This window comes from Castor canadensis, chromosome 1, assembly GCF_047511655.1.
Source record: "Castor canadensis chromosome 1, mCasCan1.hap1v2, whole genome shotgun sequence".
Taxonomy (NCBI): Eukaryota; Metazoa; Chordata; class Mammalia; order Rodentia; family Castoridae; genus Castor; species Castor canadensis.
In genome coordinates this window covers 164,463,657-164,490,183 of record NC_133386.1, presented here as the reverse complement: position 1 = coordinate 164,490,183, position 26,527 = coordinate 164,463,657, and the positions used below count along the sequence as shown (strand labels likewise).

Genomic DNA, 26,527 nt, shown 5'->3' with positions numbered 1-26,527 from the left:
AATGTATAATGGCAGCAAATACCCACAGCACAAAAAAACAAAGCCAGCTGTGTGCTTGCCTGGCAGATTTCGGCTGAGCCAGAATTTTAACACATTTATGAGAGCCTTTCCACATCAAGATTAAAAAAAAAAAAAACTCATCCAAAAGAACAGAAAAAAAGTTACAACAATCCACAAACAAGATATTGCATCAGAAACAAGAATGTCCACAATCCAGACATTACACAAAATGTCTCGATAAAATACTGTGTACACATGTATGTAAATGGAAAAATGATATCCATTGAAACTATTCCAGTAATGGAGGGGGTATGAAGGAGAATAGTGGAGGGGTGCATTTAAGTAATATATATTTGATATATTGTGAGAACTTTTGTAAATGCCACAATGTACCCCCACCTAGCACAACAATAAAAAAATAAAGACCAAAGAAACTCAAATCAGAAATCCAATATTTGAATCTCTGTTGTGTGTGTGTGTGTGTACTGATATTGGTGGTACTTGGCTTTGAACTAGGGGCCTTGCCCTTGCGAGGCAGATGCTCTGCCACTTCAGTCACACACTCAGCCTTTTTTGCTTTAACAGTTTTTTGGATAAGGTCTTGTGTTTTTGCCTGGGGCTGGCCCCAGACCTCATTCCTCCTACTTAGGCCTCCCACATAGCTGGGATTGCAGACATACCATGATCAGGTTGTTAGTTGAAATGAGGTCTCATCAACTTTCATCTCATCTGGTTTCAAACTGTGATTCTATCTCTACTTCCTGACTAGCTGGAATTACAGATGTGCACTACAATGCCTGGCCAAAAAAAATTTATAGGTGATACTATGGTAGCTTTTGATTTACTTTTCCACGACTTTGTTCTTTCCAGAATAATGCCTGAAGCTCCTGTCACCAATGTTGAAGTGTAACACATGTCAGTAGTAATGATAATAACAGATGTCACATTTGAAGTTTTTATGATATGCCTGACTCTGTGGAAGGTACAATTGTCAGGTAAAAAGGGGTCCATTTCCACCATAAAGATGAACAAGTTAGAAGCCCAGGAAATGAAGTAATTTACTCAAGGTAATGAAGGTGGCAAATAGCTGAACAAAACTTTGAGTCTAGCTTTATCTCACTCATGTCTCCAGTCTTCATTTTTGATAAGATTTTCATTTATTATGCACTTGCATATATATCAAGCACTTTAAGTTCATTTATTTCATCCCCAAACTCAAGCAAAGCTGCCAAGAACAAGCTTTAATTTTAAAAGTTTTATAAGTAAAAATAAATTCAAATTCCCTAGCAAAGAAGAACCATTTAAAAATCTTTACATGAAAAAAATCTTCACATGGATTTTATATGAGTGTGCCTATAGAACCCCTTAAGAAAGGGATGCTAGAAAATTATGCCAGATGATCCTCACTCCACTCTTGCAAATGCTCTGCTTATGAATTAGATATAATTGTGATTTAATGAAGAAGAAACTTTAACTCAAAAAGTTAAATTTACACAAAGTTGGTAGATGGGTAATGGACAAGATTTAAAATCAGATTTGTCCCATTTTATATGAGAGGAATTTCCCACTGGTTTAAATTATTTTGAGACAGGCATTTGAAAAGCTGAATACCGGTGGAAATTCTATGAGGAATTTCCTAGGTATCATTAACCAAAACCAAAACCACCTGGAGCCTGGCAACTTAATGAGGAAACTGATTTCCAAAGATAAACACCCACCCACACACACACACCACACCACACCACTCAATACTAGGAAATGAGAGATTGTGCATGAACCTCCATTGTTACCACCTTGATCACTTATGAAGGAGGATAGCAACATCTTTAATTTTCCACTAAACACTTGAAAAACATAACCACTGAAATCATGGCAGTATTGAAAGAAAATCTTGCAAAATTATGATATTTATAGCATATACTCTTAGTACTGACTTGTTTGCCACTGTGATATTGAGTGATAATTCTCATCCAATTAATAAGATTTGTATGTTCTTGATTATGACAAATATTCACTGGTTTTTAATTTAGAAAATGGATAAATGTCATTCACTCATGGTGATGCCTAGTGGTGGGCAGAGGTGGCATGAGGAATGCTGGAGTTCACTGGAAATGAGGAACTTAAGAGTTTCCACAGTAACTGATCAAATTGCCTTTGAGAGTGCTAACTATGCTGTAAGTGAAATGTATTTCCCAATAATTTTGGTAATAAAAATCACTCAGTATTGAAGCATGCTTGACTTTTAATTGAAATTATATGTTTGTAAGGTCCTTGAGCATATGACAATATTCCAAGATTAAACAAGTACCTAGGTTAGCTCTGCACTGCTTAATGTCACTGGAGATGTGTTGATAGTAATGTTCAGATTGACAGGTTAGAGAAGACAGATTTTTCTCTAATTCTTTTGAACAGTCTCCACTTCATAGCTGAAAAGGTGAATAAGTAGAATTTTTTTTTTGTAATACATTCTCAGGGCAGAGAGTATGAATTTTAGAATCAACCCAAATTAGACTTGATTCTAAACCCAGCACATTAGCAACTATACAACCTTATCATGGAGAAAGTTCTTAACTTTGAGAATGATATATCTATTTTTTCATTTGTAAAATAGGATTGACACTTGATTTCACATATTTTTGTAGTTAAAGTAAGGACCAACAGATATATGTATATGTACGATACATAAGAGAATACTTCCCTTTTTGGGGTTCATTCAAAAGTTCTAAGTTAGTGCCTGTAAGCCTGAACCTGATAAGAAATTATTTCCCTTTTTGCTTATTTATCCAATAAAGCCCACAGCAGATCATACCAATAGTTTACCCCTTGCCATTTTATAGTGGAGGGTTAGCTTAGGATCTTGGAGTTGATTGGCAAAGGACCTTGATCCTCGTGTCAGTTGCTCTCTCAATTGGATATTCTTTTCAAATGTTCTACTTATTTACTGAAGATTTCTGCTGCCATTAGTCTGTTTGAATGTTAATGTTTTCTGCTGACCTTAATAAGTGAATGCTGAAATTTACCTCTTAAAGATTTAAGTCAATATCTGTTTTTACAGAATGTGAATGCTGGAATCTGGGGGACCTGTTGGGAAGTGAAGAAGACATTGGGGTTTCTTCAGGTCATGGAGGCACATTCCTTTTCCCCTTTGACCACATTCACATTTCTGATATAGGACTATGCATTCGAATGGAGGTAGCCATTGAATTCTGCAGTTGTTTTGTTTTCTCTGAAAAATTATTAGCAAATAGATGCCCTGGCTTATAATCAGCATGAACCTTGCATGGAATGAGTCTTAATGTGAAGGGGATAAGAGTTTGAAGACACTGAATGCTACCAAAGATAGGAAAGGGTAAAGATGTGAAAATAGCAGAAAATTAGATTAATAAATTAATGTTGTGCTTTATAATCAGAAAAATATGAAAAGGAAGACATTCTTTTCCCTGAGAGGTCTGAAGCACTATTCATATCTCCAGCAATCACTCTGCTCCCCACTGCTTTGCAATTTAAAACTGATGGAGTCATGTAGATAATACAGTTTGCGCATGAAATTTAATTAAAAGTAGCGGTATTTATTGAGTCTTCATCTACAAGCTTCTAGTATTTAACCTCGGGGTCTCATTGATGTAATGATAGTGTTTTGAGCAGTATTCACATGAATCTGACAAGTTGTTTACATGTCTTTTGGATGGAATATTAACTCATAGGTTGTGTTAATATTAAATATAAAGCAGTCAGGTCACTGAATAAGGTTCCAGTTTTCTGCTGAGCTCACTATAGCAAAAACCTGTTATATAATCAGAACACAGACGTACCTCAGAGATATTGTAGCTTCAGTTCCAGACCATTGCAATAAAGTGATACAGAAATACAGGGAGTCAAATAAAATTTTTTTGGTTTCCCAGTCTATATAAAAGTTATCTTTATATGACACTGTCATCTATAACTTGTGTTAACAATATATTTAAATGCACATATTTAATTAACAATACTGTGTTGATAAAAGTTCTAATGATCATGTAAGCCTTCAGGTTTTGGTGGAGGGTATTGCCTCAATGTCAGTGGCTATTGAACAGGGGTGGTTGCTGAAGTTTGGGGTGATTGTGTAAATATCTTAAAAGAGCAATGAATTTTACCACGTAGATTGACTTTTTCTTTCATGAAAGATTTCTCTGTAACACTCCATTGTGTTTGAAAGCATTTTACCCATAATGGAAATTCTTTCAAAAGTGAAGTCAATCCTCTCACTCTGGTACTACTAATTTAGCAAAACCGGTTATGTATATTTATTGTAAGTCCTTTATTTTCATTTCAACAATGTTCACAGCATCTTCAATGCAGTAGATTCCATCTGAAGGAACCACAATTTACACCAACCATGAAGAAAACACCTTCTCTATTCCAATTTTGTCATGAGATTGTAATAATTCAATTACATCTCCAGGATCTGCTTTGAATTTGCTCTCTCTTGCTATTGCCACCATATCAAAATGATATCCTCTGCTGAAATCCTTAACCCCTCAGAATCATCTAAGGTTGGAATAATCCAAAGTTGGGATCATTTTCTCTCCAATTTCTGATAATGTTGATATTTTGACCTTCTTCCATTAGTTAAGAATATCTTAATAGCATCTAGAATCATGAATATATTTCAGAAGGTTTTCAATTTACTTCACCCATATCTATCAGATGAATCACTATCTGTGGCAGCTCTAGTCTTGCTAAATATATTTATTAAATAATAAGACTTGAAAGTTTGAATTATCCATTGAGCTATGGGCTACAGTATGAATGTTGTGTTAAGAGGCTGAAAGTGACAATAAACTTGTATATCTCCATCAGATGTTTGAGTGACCAAGTACATTATCGATGAGCAAAAATAGCTTGAAAAGAATATTTTTTTCTTTCAATTTTTATTTTTGATTTATAATACATTAATAATATAAGGTGGTTCATTGTGATAATTCCATGCATGCATTCAGTGTACTGTAAACAAGTTCATCCCCTAAGGAATATTTTTCTGAGCAGTAGTTTTCAACAGTTGACTTAAAATTTTAGCAAATCATATACTAACTAGATGTGTTGTCATTAAAGCTTTGTTGTATGAAATACAGAGCACAGAAAGAGTAGATTTGATATAATTATGAAATTCTCTGTAAATATTCAGAGTGGTAAATATGCATAGGCTTGAACTTAAAGTCATCAGCTGTATTAGCCCTCTAATAAAGAATTAGCCTGTCCTTTGAAGCTTTGAAACCAAGAATTGTCTCCTTTGTCCTAGACAATTTCTTCTTCTAATAATAGGCTGATCCATCTACATTGAAAATTTGTTGTTCAGCATAGCCAGTCTCATCAATTACCTTAGCTGGTTCTTCTGGATAATGTGGTAGAACTTCTACCTCAGCACTTGCAGCATCACTTACACTTCTATGTTGGGGAGATGCCTTCCTTTCTTAAACCTCATGCACCAACCTTCTAGCTTCAAACATGTTCTCTGCAGATTACTCATTTACCTCAGTCCTCATAGAATTCAAGCGAGTTAGGACCTTGCTCTATATTAGGTGTTGGTTTAAGGGATGTTGTGACTGGTTTGACAACTAAAACTTTCTCCATATCAGCAGTAGGATATTTTAACTTGTAATTTTCATTGTAGTAACATTTTAATTGCTTTTAAGAACTTTTCCTTTGCATTCATGACTTGGCTAATGTGTACAGGAGGCTTAGCTTCTGGCCTATCTTGTTTTCAACTAAGATAAATAATTTCTAGCTTTTGATTTAAAGTGAGATATATGTGACTCTTCCTCTCACTTGAATACTTATAAGCCATTGCAGGCTTATTGATTGGTCTCATTTCAGTATTGTGATGTGTGAAGGAACAGGAAGGCCTGAAAGATAAGGAGAGATATGGGGGATTGACTGTCAGTGGAGCAGTTAGAACACACACATTTATTACATTGTCTAGCAGGCACAATTCATAACACATCAAAATAATTACAATAACATCAAAGACTTACCTGACACAAGATTACTATGAATCTTCATTTTGCAAGAAACACAATACCTGTGAAGCACAATAAAGGGCAACAAAATGAGATGTGCCTGTATCATGATAAAAATAATTAAAAGTCTAGATTAAAGTTATGATAACAAAGACCTAATAATGGTCATGTCAACTCCACAAATCTTGAGGAGAAATTTAAACAACAGAAAGCTAAGGGTAGAATATTTCTTTGCATCTTTCTTATTTGTAACTGAAAAGATACTTTAGACATCAGAACTTTCTCACACCTAATACAAATCCCTGGCAAAAATTAAGGAGTGAAGATAGCATGTAGGTGAAAAAAAAAAAATCAAAGATTTATTCAGTGATCCAGATGACAAAAACAAAATTTGAGTTTTCTCTGCTTTACTGAAAGTGTTTCTGTATTTGGGTTTTATAAATAATTTCTTGGTTTTGGATTATTTTCTTGATTTGTGTGATGGGTGCTATGGACTGGAGCTTTGTGGGTCTGCCTCCAAGGAGTTGGTTGGTTGTAACAGCTGACACCTACAGACACATACACACACACACACACACACACACACACACACAGCTTAACCTGATTGAGGATAATTGCACAGTACAAAGTGAGTACCAGGGGTGGCTGTTTTCTACAGGAATTGGGATAGAGGGGCAAGGAAGGCTGTATAGAGCTGAGGAGACATGAACTAGACCTTGTATAGTAAGTTGACTTTGTAGAGAAGGGGGAATGTGGAAGAACATTCAGAAGAGAGGAAAAACATGAACAAAATATACAAATTGTCTCATAAAAAGCTGGAGGCTCTTGCACACAATTGATAGAGTAACTAGAGCAGCAGCAGTATTTTGTGACACATTTTCACTGTCATTCCCTCATTTGTCTTGGCACTAACTGTGGCTTAGCCTCTGGATACAAGTATAGTAGTAACCTGGGTGAAATGAAGGAGGGAAGAGGATAAATTTGAGGACTACAAATAATCTGTTAATTATTGCTAAATCCATTCTCTCAGTCTTAGAGATAAAGGAGAATATTATGTTCAGGAATGCTTTATTGTAAGCACAAATAATAATAATCCATAAAGTAGATTTTATTACCTCAGAACAAAAAGTGTAAGGAAGATTGAGTCTCAACGATTCACATTCTTATCCCAGTGTTTCAGAGGAAGCTCAGAAAAGTTAAATGATTTGCAAATATAGCTCACGTGTAGTTGAGCCAAGACTTGAACAAAGGTCTCTGGATTCATAGTCCTTTGCTCCTTAACCTCCATACCCAGTGTCTCAGGCAATCATAGGTACATACCCTCCACCCTCCCTCAATCAGGAAAGAGACACCTCTAAGGGTTTTGTTTGCATTTTCAGATTCCATTTCACTAACTGAACATGCTGAGATCATCAACTTTTATCACTTCCATGTTTTCCAGTAATGTTTAACCTTAAGTTAAAAAAAAAATCTAAGAGATAAAAGAGCATGTTATCTGGCAAGTCAATTCCACCCCCAGTAGTTATTAATCTCAGAATACATCTGAATTCCTTCTTTGTGGCATATGCTTCAGGAGAGGAACAAACAGCTCTTGTCCAGCGTCAGATTTCAAGTCCTCATCTCTTGGTACCAATTCTACCAGCAACTCTTTTTTTTGCAATCAACTTTTGAGAGCGTCCTTGAGTACAACTTGGTGTCTGAAGATCTACACACGAGTCCATGGTCCTCATTCTCCTCAGGGAATCATAGTCCTACTGCCCAACAAAGCATCTGATGTACTAAGCTTTGCTTTGGGAACCATCCTCTTGCTGAGACTTGGTTGAAAGCAACTCTGTTGTCATACTTCCCAGCATGGAGGTGAAGAACTTCTCAGTTTGGGATTATGTTGTCTTTGCAGCTCTTTTTGTCATTTCCTCTGGTATTGGTGTGTTCTTTGCTATTAAGGAGAGAAAGAAGGCAACATCTAGGGAGTTCCTGGTAGGGGGAAGGCAAATGAGTTTTGGCCCAGTGGCCTTGTCTCTGACAGCCAGTTTCATGTCCGCTGTCACTGTCCTGGGGACCCCTTCTGAGGTCTACCGCTTTGGGGCATCCTTCGTACTTTTCTTCATTGCATATGCATTTGTTGTCATCTTCACATCCGAGCTCTTTCTCCCTGTGTTCTACAGATCTGGCATCACCAGCACTTATGAGGTAAGAGAACTGATTGCTTTTCTGTTTTCATAGGCACTGCTATTTTCTCTCTACTTGAATGATTTTTATCTTTTTTTGAGTTTTTTTTCCTGTATTGTTACCATCTTGACAATAAAACCTGGGAGTTGTAGAAAACTGACTAACTTTTAAGGCAATTGCACATTATGAAAAAGACATTATATCTTCTTGGGGAAAAGACTAAGCTGTAGCTGCAGGCACACCTGTTTTCCACTCCATCGCATGGAAATAATGATGTCAGTCCCACAGGGCTATTTTAATGATTAAATGAAAACCTGCACGTGAACACTTAATGCATTGTCCAGTTTGTGGGTGTTCTTAAGAAAAGAGAGGTGATGTTATTTTTATTATTATTAGCCTCATTATCCTGACAAGCAAGAAAAACACAGACCATGAGTATTATAATATCCAGCATTATAATTATTCGGAAAACTGAGATAAAAATAAATAAGTTAGCCATGATTAACAGTAGATAAAGTCTACTGAGAAACTATTTTGTTTGTATCTCTATTTAGTGGCTTTTCCATGAGACAATAGGCTTAAATACAAATTATTAGTAAACTCTAAATTTTATTTGGAAAATGGTAATACTTTTGAAAATGAGACAGTATTTTAATGGGAAGGAATTACTAAATAGTAAAATGGAATTATTTTAGTGAGAGAGAAATGTGACAGTGGAGTTTTGGCTTTGCAACATTGCTCAGTAAAGCACTATGTTCAAAATTCAATTTGCATGTCTAATATTTAAGTGTGATCATAAGTAAGCTTTTATGAGAAAAAGTTATTTATTTTCATTGCCACCATCACCCCTACAAGCCATAGCAGAAGGCTCATAAAAAAACAAATTTTTAACATTCTGTAAGCTAAATGAACACAAAATGTTACTTAAGACTTCATAAGTCATTCAGGCAAATTAATATTTTAGAGGGTCTTAAGACATATGATTTAATAGATGATCATATCCCAAATGTTCAGCATTAACTCCTGTTTCCCCCAAAAGAAGATAATCAGAATTTGGCCACTCAAGAGCTATTATGTGGGATATAGGATCAAGAGAAAAAAACTCAATTTACGTTTAGTCTTAAAAATGCACATATAGCCCATTCCTCATTAATGTTCCTAGATTTCTCCATTCAACCATGCAGATTTAACTTTAAAATACATTGTTGAATTTTCTATTTATTAAATGAAATAATACATTTTAAATGGATTGCCTAAGTGACTGTCACAAATGCGGAATGCGAGAGAGAAAACTTGAACCAGAAAATTTAAGTTCTATTTTTCATTGATAATAGGATCACTTTGTGAGCAAGGTTTAAAAAAATCATATCTCAGTTTTAATTTTCAGTAGAATATAACAATTCCATTTTTTCATGAAGGTTTTGTTTAATGTAAAATGGCTTTTTAAATTATAAGAAATTACCTACACATGGAATACAATTTTTTTAGTGATTCATTCATCAGTAAATTCCCATTAAGCATGTACTATGTTCTGGGCTTTCTGTTATTGCTCTAGAAATGCAGCATTAAACCAAAGGTCTTGCCTTCATGGACCTTGCCACAGCAGAGAAAGGCATAAAACAATCACAACACAAATTTATATGATATTAACTGTGTGCTAGGTACTGACATAATATTTTACATCTACGAATTCACTTGGCACTAAAATAAATCATTTTAGGTAGGTGTATTAGCATTATTCCCACTTAACAAAGTGGAAAACTAAGGCACATAGAATTAAGCAATTTTCTCATTGTCTCAGTTTTCAAAGGGCAATTTTTTAAATCCAAGTAGTCTAACTTTTGAGATCACATGCTGAGTTATTATGTTTTTCTTGTTCTATAAAAGACAATGCAGAAAAAGGAAATAAGATGAAGTAGACAGGTGGAATGCTAGCTTGGGTAGAGAAGGTCTATAGTTCCTAGAGGGTGGTCAAGAAAACTCCCATGGTGATAGAACATTTTTAAGTGGAGAGCAGAAGAAAACAAGGGATTGAACCAGGTGAAGGATGAACATCTCTTGATGAAGAAGTGAGAATGCAAATGCCCCAAAGTGGAAGTGTAGTTGGCAGGTTGAAAGACAACAAAGCAATCAGTGTGCTTGGAGAAGAGTAAGCAAAGGGAAGGATGGTTAAAAAAAAAGAGAGAGATCAAAATGGTGAGAGGGCCCAGTTACATTGAACATCCCCCTCTGGGTGTGGTACCACACAGAGAGAGCTCTACAGATACTTGTGAAGTAATTTGGTTGTAATAGTGATTGGGAGCATTGTTGAAGTTTAGGATGTATGGGACACATATACAGAAGGAAATATTACACCATATGCTTCATGATCTTTCATGTTTTATGAAACATAAATTAGTAGTGCTTAGTACATGATAATTTTGTAAAATATTATACACACATAGACATTCTTCAAGTAAACTGAATTAAAAACATTGTATTGGAATTATTAAAAAATTTATTCACTAAGCAATTTGTCTTTTCCATATATGCAGCTCAATACATACTTAATTGAAACTAATTTTAGCAAAACTATAGTCCACAGTTACAAGAGAAGAAGTTGAGGCAATAGTAAATATGTAACTGAAGCAATATAAGACTCCTTTTAAATTATTAAGTTGTGAATAGTGCCGCAATAAACATGGGTGCCTCTGGAGTAACCTGTGTTTATTGCGGCACTATTCACAATAGCCAAGTTATGGAAACAGCCAAGATGCCCCACCACTGATGAATGGATTAAGAAAATGTGGTATCTCTACACAATGGAATTTTATGCAGCCATGAAGAAGAACGAAATGTTATCATTCGCTGGTAAATGGATGGAATTGGAGAACATCATTCTGAGTGAGGTTAGCCTGGCCCAAAAGACCAAAAATCGTATGTTCTCTCTCATATGTGGACGTTAGATCAAGGGCAAACACAACAAGGGGATTGGACTTTGAGCACATGATAATAGCGAGAGCACACAAGGGAGGGGTGAGGATAGGTAAGACACCTAAAAAATTAGCTAGCATTTGTTGCCCTTCATGCAGAGAAACTAAAGCAGACACCTTAAAAGCAACTGAGGCCAATAGGAAAAGGGGACCAGGAACTAGAGAAAAGGTTAGATCAAAAAGAATTAACCTAGAAGGTAACACACATGCACAGGAAATTAATGTGAGTCAACTCCCTGTATAGCTATCCTTATCGCAACCAGGAACACTTGTTCCTTCCTATTATTGCCTATACTCTCTCTTCAACAAAATTAGAGATAAGGGCAAAATAGTTTATGCTGGGTATTGAGGGGGTAGTGGAAGACGGAGGGGGTGGAGTGGGTGGTAAGGGAGGGGGTGGGGGCAGGGGGAAGAAATGACCCAAGCCTTGTATGCACATATGAATAATAAAACAATAAATAAATAAATAAATAAATAAATAAATAAATAAATAATTAAGTTGGTGCAGATATAAGAAATACAGGGCTTTCACTAAATTTAATTTACAAAAATTGTTTTAAAGTATTTACTATTGTAAACTCTGCATACTCAAAATTTATATTACTCAGATAAGATATGAAAATTGTATAAAGGACATATGAGTTTCTTCTGAGGTTGCATGATGAACTGGCAGTAGGAAATAGGGGTTAAAAGCACGAACGCTAGACTCTGACTATTTGGCTTTGTATGCTAGTTCTGTCTCATGAGGGCTGCATTATTTTGGGGAAATTTTCCCAACTCTCTATATCTGGTGTTTAAATGTGTAAAATAGTGATAATAATAAAATATATCTCAAAGGACAGCTGTAAGGAAATATGGTGCCATAAGTAAATATTTTTATAGATCTGAGCAAATGCTAGATGTTATGTCAGACATTGTATAATAGTTGTTGTTTTTATTGCTACTGTCCCTATTTTTATATCATTCATTTTCTTTTGTTGCTAAAAACTGAAATAAAAGACTGAAATTGGTGGACTATATTTCCTCATTCTTAGGACCTGGACCACATTTGTGATTTCCTTTGATGGCTAGAATGTCACAAATATAACTGAGTTTGAAGCTTAGGCCTCATGAGGCTTGTACCTTTAGCATTTGTCATCTTGAAATGCTGCTCTGGTGCTGTAATTTAAGAAAGCTGGAGTATTGGGGAAGTTTCTGGACCATGAGTGAAAACAGAGGGGAGATAAGTTAACAGCCAAAAACTTGCCAGACATTTGAGTGAGGTCATCGTAGTCCTCACTTATTTGATCTTCCAGTGGACTGCAGTCACATGAGAGCCCTGTGAAATGGCTAGAAGAACTGCCACCAAACTCCAAAGTTATGAGAAATAATTATTCTTTGGTTTTTGAGCCCACCATTTTTGGGGTGGATATTTGTAGCAATAGCCAAGTGGTTAAATGCCTTGATATGAAGTGGGATTTATACCATCTGTGTTATTGTATCACTACCCTGTCAAATATCAAAGCAAAAGGAATTATTCTCACCTTCTTGTTATAAATTAAGCTTAGCTCATTTGCAATATCATACATTTTCATTATATCCACTTGGATGGTTTATAATTAGTCTCTTCGTGTTATCTTCCCTTCAGTTAAGGTTATTTCTGTCTTCTTCTTATCATGACCTAATCAACACAGCCCTCTATTATTTACCCTTAATACAAGTTTATAAGCTAGTGTCTGCTTGATCTCTCATTTCCTTTAAGCTTCTTAGACTAGATGACTTCTGAACTACTTACTTTTTCAATCCATTATGATAATAAATAAGCTATTACCTCACTGTGACTTCTTTTAAAGTGGTTTCTAGCATTTATGCATTTTATATACATGTATATACATTTGGAAATTGCTTTTCTTTTACTTGTCTCTTAAGATACATTTTGTGGTATTATTATAACATTTACATTTTGATAAATTATATGTTTAGGTATAAGATAATACTATTAAATATTATTTCAGTAAATGGTGTCATAAAATATTTGTTGTAAAATGGATATTTTGAGTCTGATAGGGTCTAAACCAATATTATGAAGACTTTTTGGTCATTGGAGGGATTAACTTTTTCTCACAGGGAGATGGGCATTATAGCATTTGAGTAGAGGGGCAACATGATGGGGTTAATATTTTAGGAATGTTATTCTAACTGAATATTGAGAATAATTGTAGGATCTCGACTGCTCATAACTGAAAGATTACTGCCATAGTCTTGACAAGAGATGATGGTAACAGTAGCAGTAGGGGAGATAATACAAGTGAGTATCTTTTGAAAGTGGAGTGCAGTCTCCAGGATTCTTTTATGAACTGGATGTGGGGAGTAAAAAGCAGAGAGGAGTAAAGGTTGACTTCCTGTTACTGGGGATTGAGTCAACATGAAAAGAGGACTTTGTATTTCCTGAGTTAAAAAAGAGTACGGCTGGATCAAGTTTGGGGTCCTGAAAATAACACAACATGAGAAAGCTAAATGTCACCCCTACTACTTTTATAACCAAATGTGAAGTATGCACTTTTTCTGTTGAACTTCCATTTTCACTTTTTACTATAGTTTATAAACTCATCAACGATGACCATGAAATGAGTGAATGAATATGTTGCAAGGACAAGTGAATGCATTCTTTCGGGTATTGAAATGATCTCCTTCCGTTTCACTGATAAGCCAACAGGGGTTTAGATCACACAGTGAGATGTCAGCAAATTTCAAACTAGAATTGAAGGAATCTGACTTCTGACCTAATTCTTTTCTCACTTACCCTTTCCTCCTCTCTAGTGTTGCTGAATTGATTGAGATTAAACTGGGATGGAAAGAAACCATTCACTTCCAGATTCCTTTAGCAGTTTCCTCACAGCTCTTCCATTTTTCAGGAACAGTTTCTCCTTTGCTTTCCCGGATTTCATGTACCTTTCAGATCCCAAAGCCAATACCATGTATTTTTGTTTTTTTGTTATAACATCTTCCCACTTCTGGTAACCATTTTTCTATTAATTGTCTACTGCTATGTAGCATACAACCATAAATTAGATTTATCAAAATAATAGTTTTATTTGCTCATAATTCTATAGAGAAGCAATTTGGCCTAGCTCAATTGGGTCTCACAAGATAGTAAATTTCTTTTCCTGGCTCACTTGGGGTCATCAATGTGACTACCATCAGATAGAGAGTTGGCAAGGGACTTGAGTCTATAGAAACACAGATGAAACAGCTTGTCTATATAGTGTTTGGTTTCATTGTTCTGTATTCTATCCTAGGTTCATTATGTGATGGAAAAGAGTTCCTATCAGCAAGCAGATACACCTCCCTATGGACAAATTTTAAAGTCACTTTGAAATATAACCATCTTAAGCTGCATTTCCCACAAAATAAGATTTTAACCTTACTACTCAGAGATAAAGGTTCAAACAAAAGTAATTTTGGGGGACTAGATTTCTATAAACATGGGGAAATAAATGGTAAAGTAAGTCTTGGAAAGGAAGGAACTCAATGAAAGGTGCATTTTCAAGCAGATTATCAGTGTGAGTAACTGGGATTCAATCCCTCTGGGGATCTTTAAGAGACTATCTAGAATATGTCTCAGGGTGTCCTCTCTGAAAGGCAGTGTGTTTTTTCCCAAGTCATTTCAGTTATTGTCTGAATGGTAATGAAAACATACTCTAGCACTTCTGACCTGTGTTATGCAAAGGCCGAGAGATGCTTTCAAGCAGAAGTCACAAGTGCACTGGTATGTTATCAACATGTACTGGAACAGTGAGTGCCAATAAGTTATGGCTGCTGTACCCACAGTGATAGTCACTAAGATCCTACTATATTGATCACTATGTGTTTGGTATTATCCCACCTATGTCATTTGATCTTTTAAGTGTCTACTTTAGGAAGAGAAACATATGGCTTTGTGCAGTCAACTTGCCTTCCCAAGGGCATGTGATTTGAACCTAAGCTGTCTTCACCACAAAAGTTTTGCACAGTTTTCTATCCTGTGATATTTGAGTTTTTGATTCCTCATTTACAGTCCTTATCTCTGTAAGAATGATTTCTTTATATCTGTTACTCTCAGTTATACTCAGAGTGTGACTGAATCCCAGTCTACTGAGTATATCACCTGACCAAAGAAGACCTGAAATTAAGGTAGATCTTTACCTGAGGATTTGATGCATCTAGCAGGGCAAATTATGAAATGGGGCTGTTATGAAACTCAGCCAAATTCTACTGAGAACTTCTTGTTTCAAAGAATGGTCTATTTTAAGCCATGAAACATTTATGTATCATTTCTAGGGAAAGGACAAATCAGTAGTTTATCCCTGATTTAATCAAAATGATTTTTCTTAAATTTAGGTAAGAAAGTACTATCAAGTAAAAACTAAAATCAGGAAATCGAATCCTTAGGTCATTTTCTACCTTTAAAATTTATTTTGTTCATCCAACATGTTTATGATACATTAGAAGACATATACTAGTATCTTCCAGTGTGTATGTGTGTGTGTGTGTATGTGTGTGTGTGTGTGTGTGTGTGTGTGTGTGTGTGTGTGTATTCATGTCTAATGCTTAGAACCTCTGATATATATGGTCAAAAAAAGGAGGAGATAGGTCTTTGCAAATATAATTTAATTAATTAAGATCATCTTGGATTATTAATGTGGGCCTTAAGTGGAAGCACATGTACTCTTGTAGGAGACAGGTAGTAACAGATTTGAGAGACAAAAAATTTTCCAGAAATGCAAGATTCTAAATTTCAGTTGTTTTAAGACACCAAACTGGTAATAATTTGTTACAATAGCTATAGTTAACTAACCCATAACTAATAAAGAAATGTGGCATCAAATTTAAGAAATTGGCTAGTAACCATGAAAAAGGTTTAGTGTAAGAAGCATAAGAGCTCACAGAAGAGAATGTGAGTAAGAATAGGAATGGAAATTGGGCCCATTCTTTCTGAGAAATGACAAAGAACTTTGGGAACAAATTTGAAATTTGAAATACAAGGAGAGAGACTCTGACATTGAGAATTCTGTCTAAATAGAAGAAAGATTGGAAAAGTACAAAATATGTTAGTTGAACACTAAATGACTTCATATGGAGAATAAATTTTGTAAGTGATAGATAAGTGTGGTCAGATAAAAGAGGGTTTGAAACTGAGGTACACTTTGTTTTGTCAAAAATAGAGAATCATTGAGGTTATTGAGAAAAGAGTGACAAAAATCAGAGGTCTGTTTTAAAAGAAACAATGTGTCAGATATGAGTTGATGGCAAGGCTTGGTATTGGGGAGACCAATTAGGGAGTTGTAGCAGTAATCCTGAAAAGAATAAAACAAAGAACTGAGCAAAATTTTGGGCAGCAGGCATAGAAAAGAAAACAATGAATTTGGTAGGGCCTGTAGGAAGACTCCTAGACAGAAAGTCAACAGATCTGGGTTTTTTTTCAAACAACCACTTTATCTTCTCTGACTATCCAAGTAGTGTGAACAAGAATTGCTTGACTTTTAGCAATCCTTATTTTTCCCCCCTGTTGTTCTCAAGAATACATACTATAAAAGCATAAGTTCAAAGCACTAAACTCAGAGTAATACCACTGGGAAAAAAGGATCTTAGCAGGTTTTACCTAAATTTCATGTCTTTCTCTATTCCCTCCAGTACTTGCAACTACGATTCAACAAACCAGTTCGCTTTGCAGCAACAGTCATCTACATTGTTCAGACGGTAAGGAGCAGTGGCTGATGCAGATGTGAAGCCAGAAGAGTTCATACACACAGTTGCAGTTCTGCTTATTTAAGGGGAATTTAACTCAACTAAAGGATGATTAACACTACAAAGCTACTACTTTCTTCCAGAGATGGCATTTTAAGATATGTGTTTATATCAAGAGGCTTCCCCAATGCAGAGATTCCATGAGTCTGTACTAATAAATAACAAGTATATATTTTAATCCACAAAGAAACGTTCTTCAGATTTATTTCACTCATATTTAACTTCTAAAAGTTTTAAATATGGAATGGTCTGATAACTGATTTTTTTTTCTTTGAGATAGAGTCTTACTATGTAGCTCAGGATGACTTTGAACTTGAATCCTACTACCTCCACCTACTGACTATTGAGATTACAGGCATGTCCCACCATACCTGGCTTGATTTTTATAACCTGTTAATTGAGTTGAGTTGAATTAGAAATGCCTGCTTTTCTATAAATCCTTTTAAGATAATTGTGCCTACCAATACACCTGCTTCCCTCTTTTTAATTCTTTTTTTGATGGTTTTGGATTTTGAACTCAGGGCTTCTCACTTGCTAGGCAGGTGGTCTATAGCTTGAGCCATACCTACAACTCAGTACTTCCTTCTTATGAACTCCTTTTCCATCTCCAGGCTTAGATGCTTTCATGATGCCCCTACCTTGCGTACAATTATGTAATTGGTGCAGTTCCTATTGTTCACTAAGCACTTTCTATTAGAAGATAATCTTTCTTTCTTTCCTTCCTTCCTTCATCCCTTCCTTGCTTCGTTCCTTCATTCTTTCATTCCTTCCTTCCTTTGTTCCTTCCTTTTTTCTGTTTCTTTCTTTCTATTGTACTGGGGGTACATTGTGACATTTACAAAAGTTCTTATAATTTGTCATAGTTGAATTCACCTCCTCCATCATTCTCCTTTATTTCCCCTCCTCCAATTCCTGGAATAGTTTCAACATGTCTCATTTTTCCATTTTCATACATGAGTACATAATATTTCTATTATATTCAGTCTCCTTCACCATTTCCTTGTATCTTCCTCCCTCCCACTGTTACCAACCCCACAACCAACCAGGACCTGTTTTACTTCCTGTTCTCCTTTATTGAAAAGAGGTATTTTTGTTTGCTTAAGATACTGTACAGGGAGATTGCAGAAATGTCACAAGATAACCTTTCCTTTTAATCAAAACTCTTCCCCACTGCCTGAAGGACATAAGTAATAGAATAGGAGGAAAGCAACACATCTTGAACTGGCCACAGATACTTACTTTTGAAACTTTCACATGAATCTCTAAAAAGTGGAATTCTATCTAAAAAAAAATGGTTTCTGAAGGAATTTCCATTAACATTGCAATGGCAGTCCCATGAATTAGAAGATGCATTCTTTATGTAAGTCATCCTTGTTGCAAGTCTTCCTTCACAGATTTTTCCATCACTACTCTAAATTCAATATCTCAGCAAATTGTGGAAAAGTACTTCTGTTCTTTAGTAAAGCTTCCTATGAAGTCAGCAGAGAGATCATTATGATTTGTGTGTGAGGGAACTGGAAAGAGGGAAGGTAAATAAAGAACTTAATTTAAGGCTTACTATGTATTGCCTTAGAAAAGTACCAAACCTGACCATAACATCTCAAATTAGCTAGCAGCAGTCTTGAAATTTGAACTCTCTTTTTCCATCTAATGACTGCATTACCTCTACAAATTAATTACAGGGGTGAACAGCATCAAAACCAAATTAATTACAGGGGTGAACAGCATCAAAATTATAGTGGATGATAGCAAAATGTTTGCTGAACAAGTTCAAGGAAATACATGTCTAAGGCCAATAAAGAACTTCCTATGCAATTTTCCTTCTCATTTAACTTTCTCATTGTTAACTTGATTCTTGCTTCTCCACCAGATTCTCTACACTGGGGTGGTAGTGTATGCTCCTGCTCTAGCACTCAATCAAGGTGAGTTACCAATGCTCCATGGACATATGCCACCACTTTTATCCCTGAATTCTCTACTTGGAAAAAATATACATAAAAAATGTGATTGGAGAGATACTAGTTAGGGTGTTCCGTTACTGTAAAGTCACTGCATACATAAATCTTTAAAAGTTTATTGAATATTGAAAATAATACAATTAGGTATTTAATTTTGCCTCACAGCAGTATATCCAGTCCAATTTTCTCTCGTTTTGGGGGATATTTTGGTTTGCTTTTTAGTCATCAAAATAATGGCAGTATGGGCATTGTATATTCACAACCACTAGGTAAGATCCCCTATAACATAGGGTTCTTTTTTAGTGACTTCATGAGTGGATAATCTGAGAACAAGAGTAAAAGGTGTTTGTAATATTTGCTGTAAATTGTATAGCTGGCCCTTTCAAGAGAATAGAGTCCTAGAAATGAAAATGAAAGAAAAAAAAGCAACTAACTTTCACAGTGCCTCTGTCATACTGAAAATCCTCAATATTCAACTTAATAGATCCATATACTAATACTGAAAAGTATTATTTCTTCTGTGATGCTCAAGCAATTTCAGATGACTTACCTTACTCAAGAAAAACAAAACATTTGAACCAGAGATGGATAATATAGAATCATAGGAGGAAAAAATTGACAAAAAAATGCATGAAATTTATGTATAAAAATGTAATAAAATAATCTAGCTAAGAGGTGAGAAAATTTAATGAAGGAAAACAAATTTGATATCCTTAGGCCAGAGTAAACACTGACAAGAATATTGTGACTTTATCTGATAAATTTGCTACTTTTCTTTCCTCAGAAATACTGCTTTTAATGTTTTTTTTTTCTCTTTTCATAGTGACTGGGTTTGATCTCTGGGGCTCTGTGTTTGCAACAGGAATCGTTTGCACATTCTACTGTACCCTGGTATGTACATCTAGATGTGAAAAAGTGTTTAACATTACCTCCTAATATGGAATAAGGGAAAATTTCCAACAAGAGGTCATCTAATTATACCAGAAATCGAAATTGTCAACTTCTCTGTCACAGTTTCCTGAGGAAAGTGCTGGTTATTTTTTAATTTATTTAAAAATTCTTTTTAGTACCAATCATTAGAATTTGAACTATGAGCTAATTGAAGAGAGTCATGTCTAATGAGAGATGATGTCTAATGAGAGATTTCACAGCTATTTTGTCTCGTACTGTAGATAAGCCTACATTACTTTTAACATTGTCTTTATGCATGCCCTATTTTTAATCACGCGGTATTGGTAGTGTAATTATATAATTGCTATAATTAGTTTAGGTCAACAAGTTGTCATTGGGGACCTATTGTTGCAGCATGCCTTATAGTTGGAATCTTTATTCTTCTGAGTCATTCCACCAGCTGCTGCTTATACTTATCAGTTAAGAATATGATAGTGGTTCTCAGACAGTTGAATTCTCCTTCTTCCCTATAAAGAAAAATATTATAATTGACATATTATCATGTAGCAGACTGTACATGTATTTTGACATTATGTTCATATCATGTACCCACTATAATATATATTGCAAGAACATATAATTAAAAATGCCTTTATCTCTTTTACATACTTGCAGATCTCACCATTTTTTTGCTCTGAATTCAAAATTTTGTCTTCTTTTTTCCATTTCATTCTCATTATCATAATTCTCCCATACTTTCTCCCACCTCAGTTTAAAAAATAGACTGCTGCCTATTTTTTCACCCTTGTCATGCTTTACAGATTAGATACTCTGAGATACCTGCCCATAGAAGGACAACTAGATGTCAGGTGTAACAACTTTCTATTTTTTTAATTATTCATTTATTCACACGTGCATACATTGTATGGGTCATTTCTCCTCTCTGTCCCCCTCCCCTCCCCTCTGCTCCCCTCACCCCTCACTTCCAGGCAGAACCTGTTCTGCCCTTATCACTAATTTTGTTGAAGAGAAGACATACGAATAATAAAGAAGACAAAGCGTTTTTGCTAGTTGAGTTAAGGATATCTTTCGTGTACAAATGTGTACAACCCAAGTTGATTCATCTCTAACTGATCTTTACACTGGTTCCTGATCCCCTTCTCATGTTAACCTCTGTCACTTTAAGGTTTCTGTATTAATTCCTCTGCAGTGGGGATATCAAATGCTTTCATGTTTTGGGTGTCCTATCTATTTCTATACCTCCCATATGTGCCCTCCCCTTGTCATATGATCCAAGTCCAACCACATTGCTGCATTTGCCCTAGATCTTTCTAATGCTCTGTTACTATTGCACTGGGTATCATACCTCCCCTGGGATATCTTACCCCAAAATAAATTTTAAAAATAATATAATATTACAAAGTAATTTAAATATGCGAATTATCAGAACTGGAATTTAGAAGGTGTGAGACATGGGTAGGGAGAAAGGATGGGACTAATTGAGGGTAGGTGCTCATAACAATACTACAGTTGAGTTATTGGACCTTGGGCCACTGGCCAAGTAGAGCAAATGAGCCTGGGACTGTGTGACTAGAGTTGGATAATGAAGGAAAGCTGGAGTGGCTCTAGATTAGTGATGTGCTTTCACCCTTGCAAGGAAAAAGATGCAAATATTCTCTGGAGGAAGAATACAATTTAGGACTATATAATGACCCACAGATGCAGATACAGCTAAATTCCTAATGTAAAATATAATTAGAAATAGAATCTCCCATGAGTGCAGACCAGCAAACCATCAAACAAGACTTAGCCTCTCAGGAATAGCGTTCATTGGAATTGGCAGACAGTGAATATAGAATATGCACAAACTGCTTACCTAAAGGTACAGTTTCAAAGATGAATGAATATCATGATCAATCACACAATATCACTGCTAGGACAAAAACAGATATATTTGAAGAGACAATTGGCACATTGGAAACCTAGCTGAAGAAATAATAGTATATCAGAAAGAAAAGGAGATGGAAAATGAGAGGAATGGCGATAATAGAGGACAAAATTAGAAAATCTGATTTGTGTCAACAGAATCTTATGAATGGAGAAAAGGCAAAATTACAAAAATGTGCCTTGAAATTTTTCTGATAAAAGATAAGAATCTATAGTTTTAAACAGTGCAAACTTAAAGAATAAAAAGAAAAATGTCCTTGCCTATACACATTTGTGAAATTATAGAACAGCAGATATAAACAGAAAACTTTAAACAAACAAATAAAAAAATATCTATCAAGGGACATTCTTGGCAGATTTCTTTACAACAAAAATAGAAGCTAAACACAGTGAAGGAGTATATTCAAAGCTCTGAGATAAAACAAGTGTCAACCTATAATTGTGTTTTCAGTCGAACTATATTCTAGGAATTGGTTGTCCATAACCAAGAGAATTTATCATTGATAAATATTACCTTAAGATAAATCTAGCAAAGTATTATGGGGTAATGGCAAAACCACATAATATGACAGCTTTACATGGAACAAGCACTATGAAGAAAGTAAAATATGGGCTGAATGTCCCTAAGCCCCAAAATTCAAAATCTAAAATGTTCCAAAATCTGATATTTTTGAGTATGGACATGACATTCAATTAGTTCTGAAATTTGGAAAGTTTCAGATTTTGCATTTTCAGGTTAGAGAAAAGTCTATACAAGTATTTCAAAATGTGAAAAACTGTAATCTGAAACACTTCTGCTGCTAAGCATTTCAGATAAGGGACACTCAACCTGTAGTAAATCTAATCAAGCAATTTTTAATGCTCCATAATTATCATTTCATATAATTTATATATTATTAAATGTTCCTTAGTATTATTTATAATATAAAAGGTACCACTAATAATAGTTATTATTACATATAGTTTTGGGATTAAGAAAAAGAGTGACCCCAAAATTGTATAAAAATATTATAAATCAGAAAGTAAGCACCAGATTTAGAGGTTTTGTAATGCTTTAATTTGAAGGATCCTTGCATTGCTTAAATTCTGACTCTTAAAAATGCATGGTTAAACTTCAATTAAAGTGGAAACATGAAATTTACATAAAAAAACCTCAATTGATCTATGTAAGAGAAGAGGAAAACAAGCATTAAAAAAAAAGTAGGACAAACAGAAACTCAAAAATACCTTAGAAACAAGTATGGATATTGTAATAACTATTATAAAGATGAAGTAAGTTTCCTACTCTTTAACAGGTTTTGTGCCTTCAGTCTCTTCTTGTTAGCATACCCTGTGTGCCTCTGTCAGATTAACCTTCTGAAAAGAACCATTTCTCCATGTCACTTGACTAACCTAATTCTCTTCTTGCTTCCTACTGTTCACAGAACAAATAATGAGCTTTGCAATGAAAATAATGAAAAGCTTTCAATATGTGCATCAATCCCCTTGATCTGGACTCATCTTACCTCATCTGTGTTCCATCTCTCCTCTTTCTGGTCAGGCTAGGAGTGTCTCACCAAAATGATGTCTTACTTATCTAATACCTAAGTTCATATTGCAGTCTCTTTACTCTGAAAATCTTGTGGATGCATAGCAAGTAGGAAATAATCACTGGAACAGATTTTTGTTTAATCTTGCCATCTAGAGATTTGAAATTTGGTGAGATGAACAATAGACCCCAAACAATATAGATTGATGAGAGAGAAAGAGAGAGAGGGAGAGAGAGAGAGACATATGAAAGAGTCAGAGTCAGATAAGTCTTCATAAAGACTACAACCTAACTTTTGAAGGATATTTGATAAAGTAACTTGTTTTCTTGCATGCAGGTTTATGTAGAGTTTTATATAACCAATACTAAGTATTCTCTGAAAACTGAAGACTTTAATATTTAATTTCCATAATACTAAAATTGAAGTTGAAATTTGGGCTAGAAAGGCTTAATATCTTTAAAGGAGATCAAGATAGTGTTATTTTTCCTCAAAACATGATTTGATCAAAATACATAAATACAATGCCTTTACAAAGACTTTTATGCTTACTTTTGAATTGAATTTTAATTATAAAATAAATGATGGAATGACTAAATATCTTCTTCTTGAGCTAAAGATAAACTTGTCATCTTTTCACAGAAGTTCTTGACACTCTGGAGGAGTGCTCTGGGATGATAATTCTATTTTTCAATGACAAAAATATCACGTCCTTTCATTTTTCTAGTGCTTATTCACTTTCAAAGCATGTTTTTTATATGTCACTTCATTTAATCTTTCCCTATTTGCTCACCCAGCCTTCACTATAGTCCTAAGGGCTTCTATAATGCTGTAGCAGTCTCTATTTTTCTTCCTTTCCTACATGTTCTCAAGCAGAATTTCACACTAGAAATGCTTTGTAGACATTTTTAATGACAATGAGGACAAACCCCCCAAACCAGACTTCAATTAATTCAGAATTCCTGGGGTAGAACTTACATATGTGTATATATATATATATATATATATATATTTTTTTTTTTTTTTTTTTAAAGTTCTTCAGGTGCCTCTTAAGAGGTGGTGGTTTGATATATAGTGCTCTATCCTCTGGCCTCATCACTCTATACTGAGTTCTAATGCAAGATTCATTTTCCAGAAACTCTGGTGGGTTTACTTCATTATTTGACCTTGTAGAACACAAAACTCCTTCCGCCATGAGTTACTTAGAAATATTAGTTTTTCTTTCATTATTAATATTCTATCATATCTGTTTCCCAAAATGCATTCACTGTTAACTAGTTTCATCTAAGAAACTCATTATGCAAGCCAGACCCATATGATTATCCTTACATTTCTTATTTCCGTAATCACCTGTATTTAATGAAGCAAAAGCTGTATTGATTTTTTATCTCTTGTATATATTTAAAATTCATCAACTTCTTTCCATCTCTACCCTGCTTCAGTCTTTTCATCATCTTGGACATAGACTACTGAAGTGAACTCCGAGCTGATCTTTTGACTTCTTTTCTTCCACATTCTAACAATTGATTAACTGTACAAACTCCAATGGGCTATTGTAAAACAAACAAACAAAATCCCTCAGCATGTACTGCTCTTAATGATCTCTCTTTGCTCTTGAGAAATCATTTCACTGGCCTTGTCAGAATCTATCTTACCTCTAGAAAATGCATCTACCTCCCCATTGGTCTCTCCACACCTTTGGTCTATATCTTCCAATTTTTTTCATTTCCTCAGGAACTCATGCTTTTTCTTCCTTCACACATGCTGCTCCAATCCCCATCCTCTGTATATGGTGAGTTTCTATCCTTTTTTTAGAATTTAGCTTAACTATCACTTCCTCAAGACCAAGTCCAACTCTTGTTCCTACAATCTCTTTTGTTGCATTTCCCACAATTTCAAGTAAATAGTTTCATTATTACCATTTCACTTACCATTTATTCTCATGTTGAACACAGAATGTGGCACACAGAAGATGCTCAGTAACTATTTCTGAATGATGAATAAATAATTACATTAGTAGGGAAAACTTCCAGAGTTGAAAGGGTTGCAGTCCTCATTTTCAATAACTCACTACATTCTCTGCATTTCAGGGAGGATTAAAAGCAGTGGTGTGGACAGATGCCTTTCAGATGGTTGTCATGATTGTGGGCTTCTTAACAGTTCTCATTCAAGGATCAATTCATGCTGGTGGATTCCACAATGTATTAGAGCAAGCAAAAAATGGATCTCGACTAGACATAGTTGAGTATGTCCAATGCTACTTTTTCATGCTTTATAAAGATTTAACTTCATGTCATCATCAACTAAAATAATATCTGGTTATCAAAGGAACATCTTTGGTCACTCCCTTCTCTCTGTCTCATAGTTTTGATGTAGATCCTCTCCGAAGGCACACTTTTTGGACAATCACAGTGGGAGGAACTTTTACTTGGCTCGGAATCTATGGGGTTAATCAATCAACTATCCAGCGATGTATCTCTTGCAAAACAGAAAAGCATGCTAAGCTGTAAGTTATTGATCAAGAAAATTTTTTACCTTTTCTCTTACCTTCTTGAGTTCTTATTATATGCTCCCTATGGGCATCCAGGTATATGAAAGAGAGATATGGGGATATTTATTTAACCCTTTTAGTAACATTTTGAGGCAAGCATTACTATTCTCATATCAACAAAGAAGTGGCAGAGCTATAGCTTAGATCAAAGTCTGCCTGCATTTGCTATCAATTACTTGATGCTTTCATTGACTGAGAAATTACTTGGTTAAATTAGGTGCTGTAAGTAGGGCTAAGAGAAGTAGCACATGCTTTTTACTCATAGTTTCCATGATTAGCGGGCCCCAATTATTATTTGATTCATTATGTGGTCTCTTCAACTATTATTTTTAATGTGTTAAAAGATAAATTGAGGCATGATACACTTTTGGGGGACAGTACTGTGGTTTGAACTCAATACCTCATGCTTGCTAGGCAAGTGCTTTACCTCTTGAGCTATGCCTCCAGCCCTTTTTTGCTTTCATTTTTAGATAGGATCTTGCACTTTTCCTGGGCTGGCCTTGGATTTTGATCATCCTATCTTGACCTCTTGAGTAGTTGGGATTACAGGCATGTGCCATCATACCTGGCCCACAAAATACATTTTTAAGGAGTTTATTTGAACAAACAGCAACTCATGAATCAGGTAGCTTTTAAAAAATGGTGTCTAGGGGCACCATTGAGGAAACACAAGGATGAGGCTTTTATAGGATGAATACAGAAGTGAGGCAAAGGAAATGTTTGATTGGTTACAGTTATATAGCTGCTTTAT

At 35.1% G+C, this 26,527-nt stretch overlaps 1 protein-coding gene across 2 annotated transcripts in view; it reads left to right on the top strand.

The window, feature by feature from the left end:
- The first annotated feature begins 7,347 nt into the window (after positions 1–7,347).
- Slc5a12 (solute carrier family 5 member 12) overlaps positions 7,348–26,527 on the top strand; it is a 64,915-nt gene continuing 45,735 nt past the window's right edge. The window contains exons 1-6 of one of the 2 annotated variants that reach the window (XM_074043035.1): positions 7,348–7,853; positions 16,790–16,855; positions 18,774–18,825; positions 19,685–19,752; positions 25,316–25,470; positions 25,591–25,731. In XM_074043035.1, the coding sequence (XP_073899136.1) occupies positions 7,848–7,853; positions 16,790–16,855; positions 18,774–18,825; positions 19,685–19,752; positions 25,316–25,470; positions 25,591–25,731 (488 nt within the window). In that variant the 5' untranslated portion in view covers positions 7,348–7,847. Of the gene's footprint in view, positions 8,187–16,789; positions 16,856–18,773; positions 18,826–19,684; positions 19,753–25,315; positions 25,471–25,590; positions 25,732–26,527 lie in introns of both variants that reach the window. The other variant, XM_020154623.2, reaches the window with a different exon arrangement.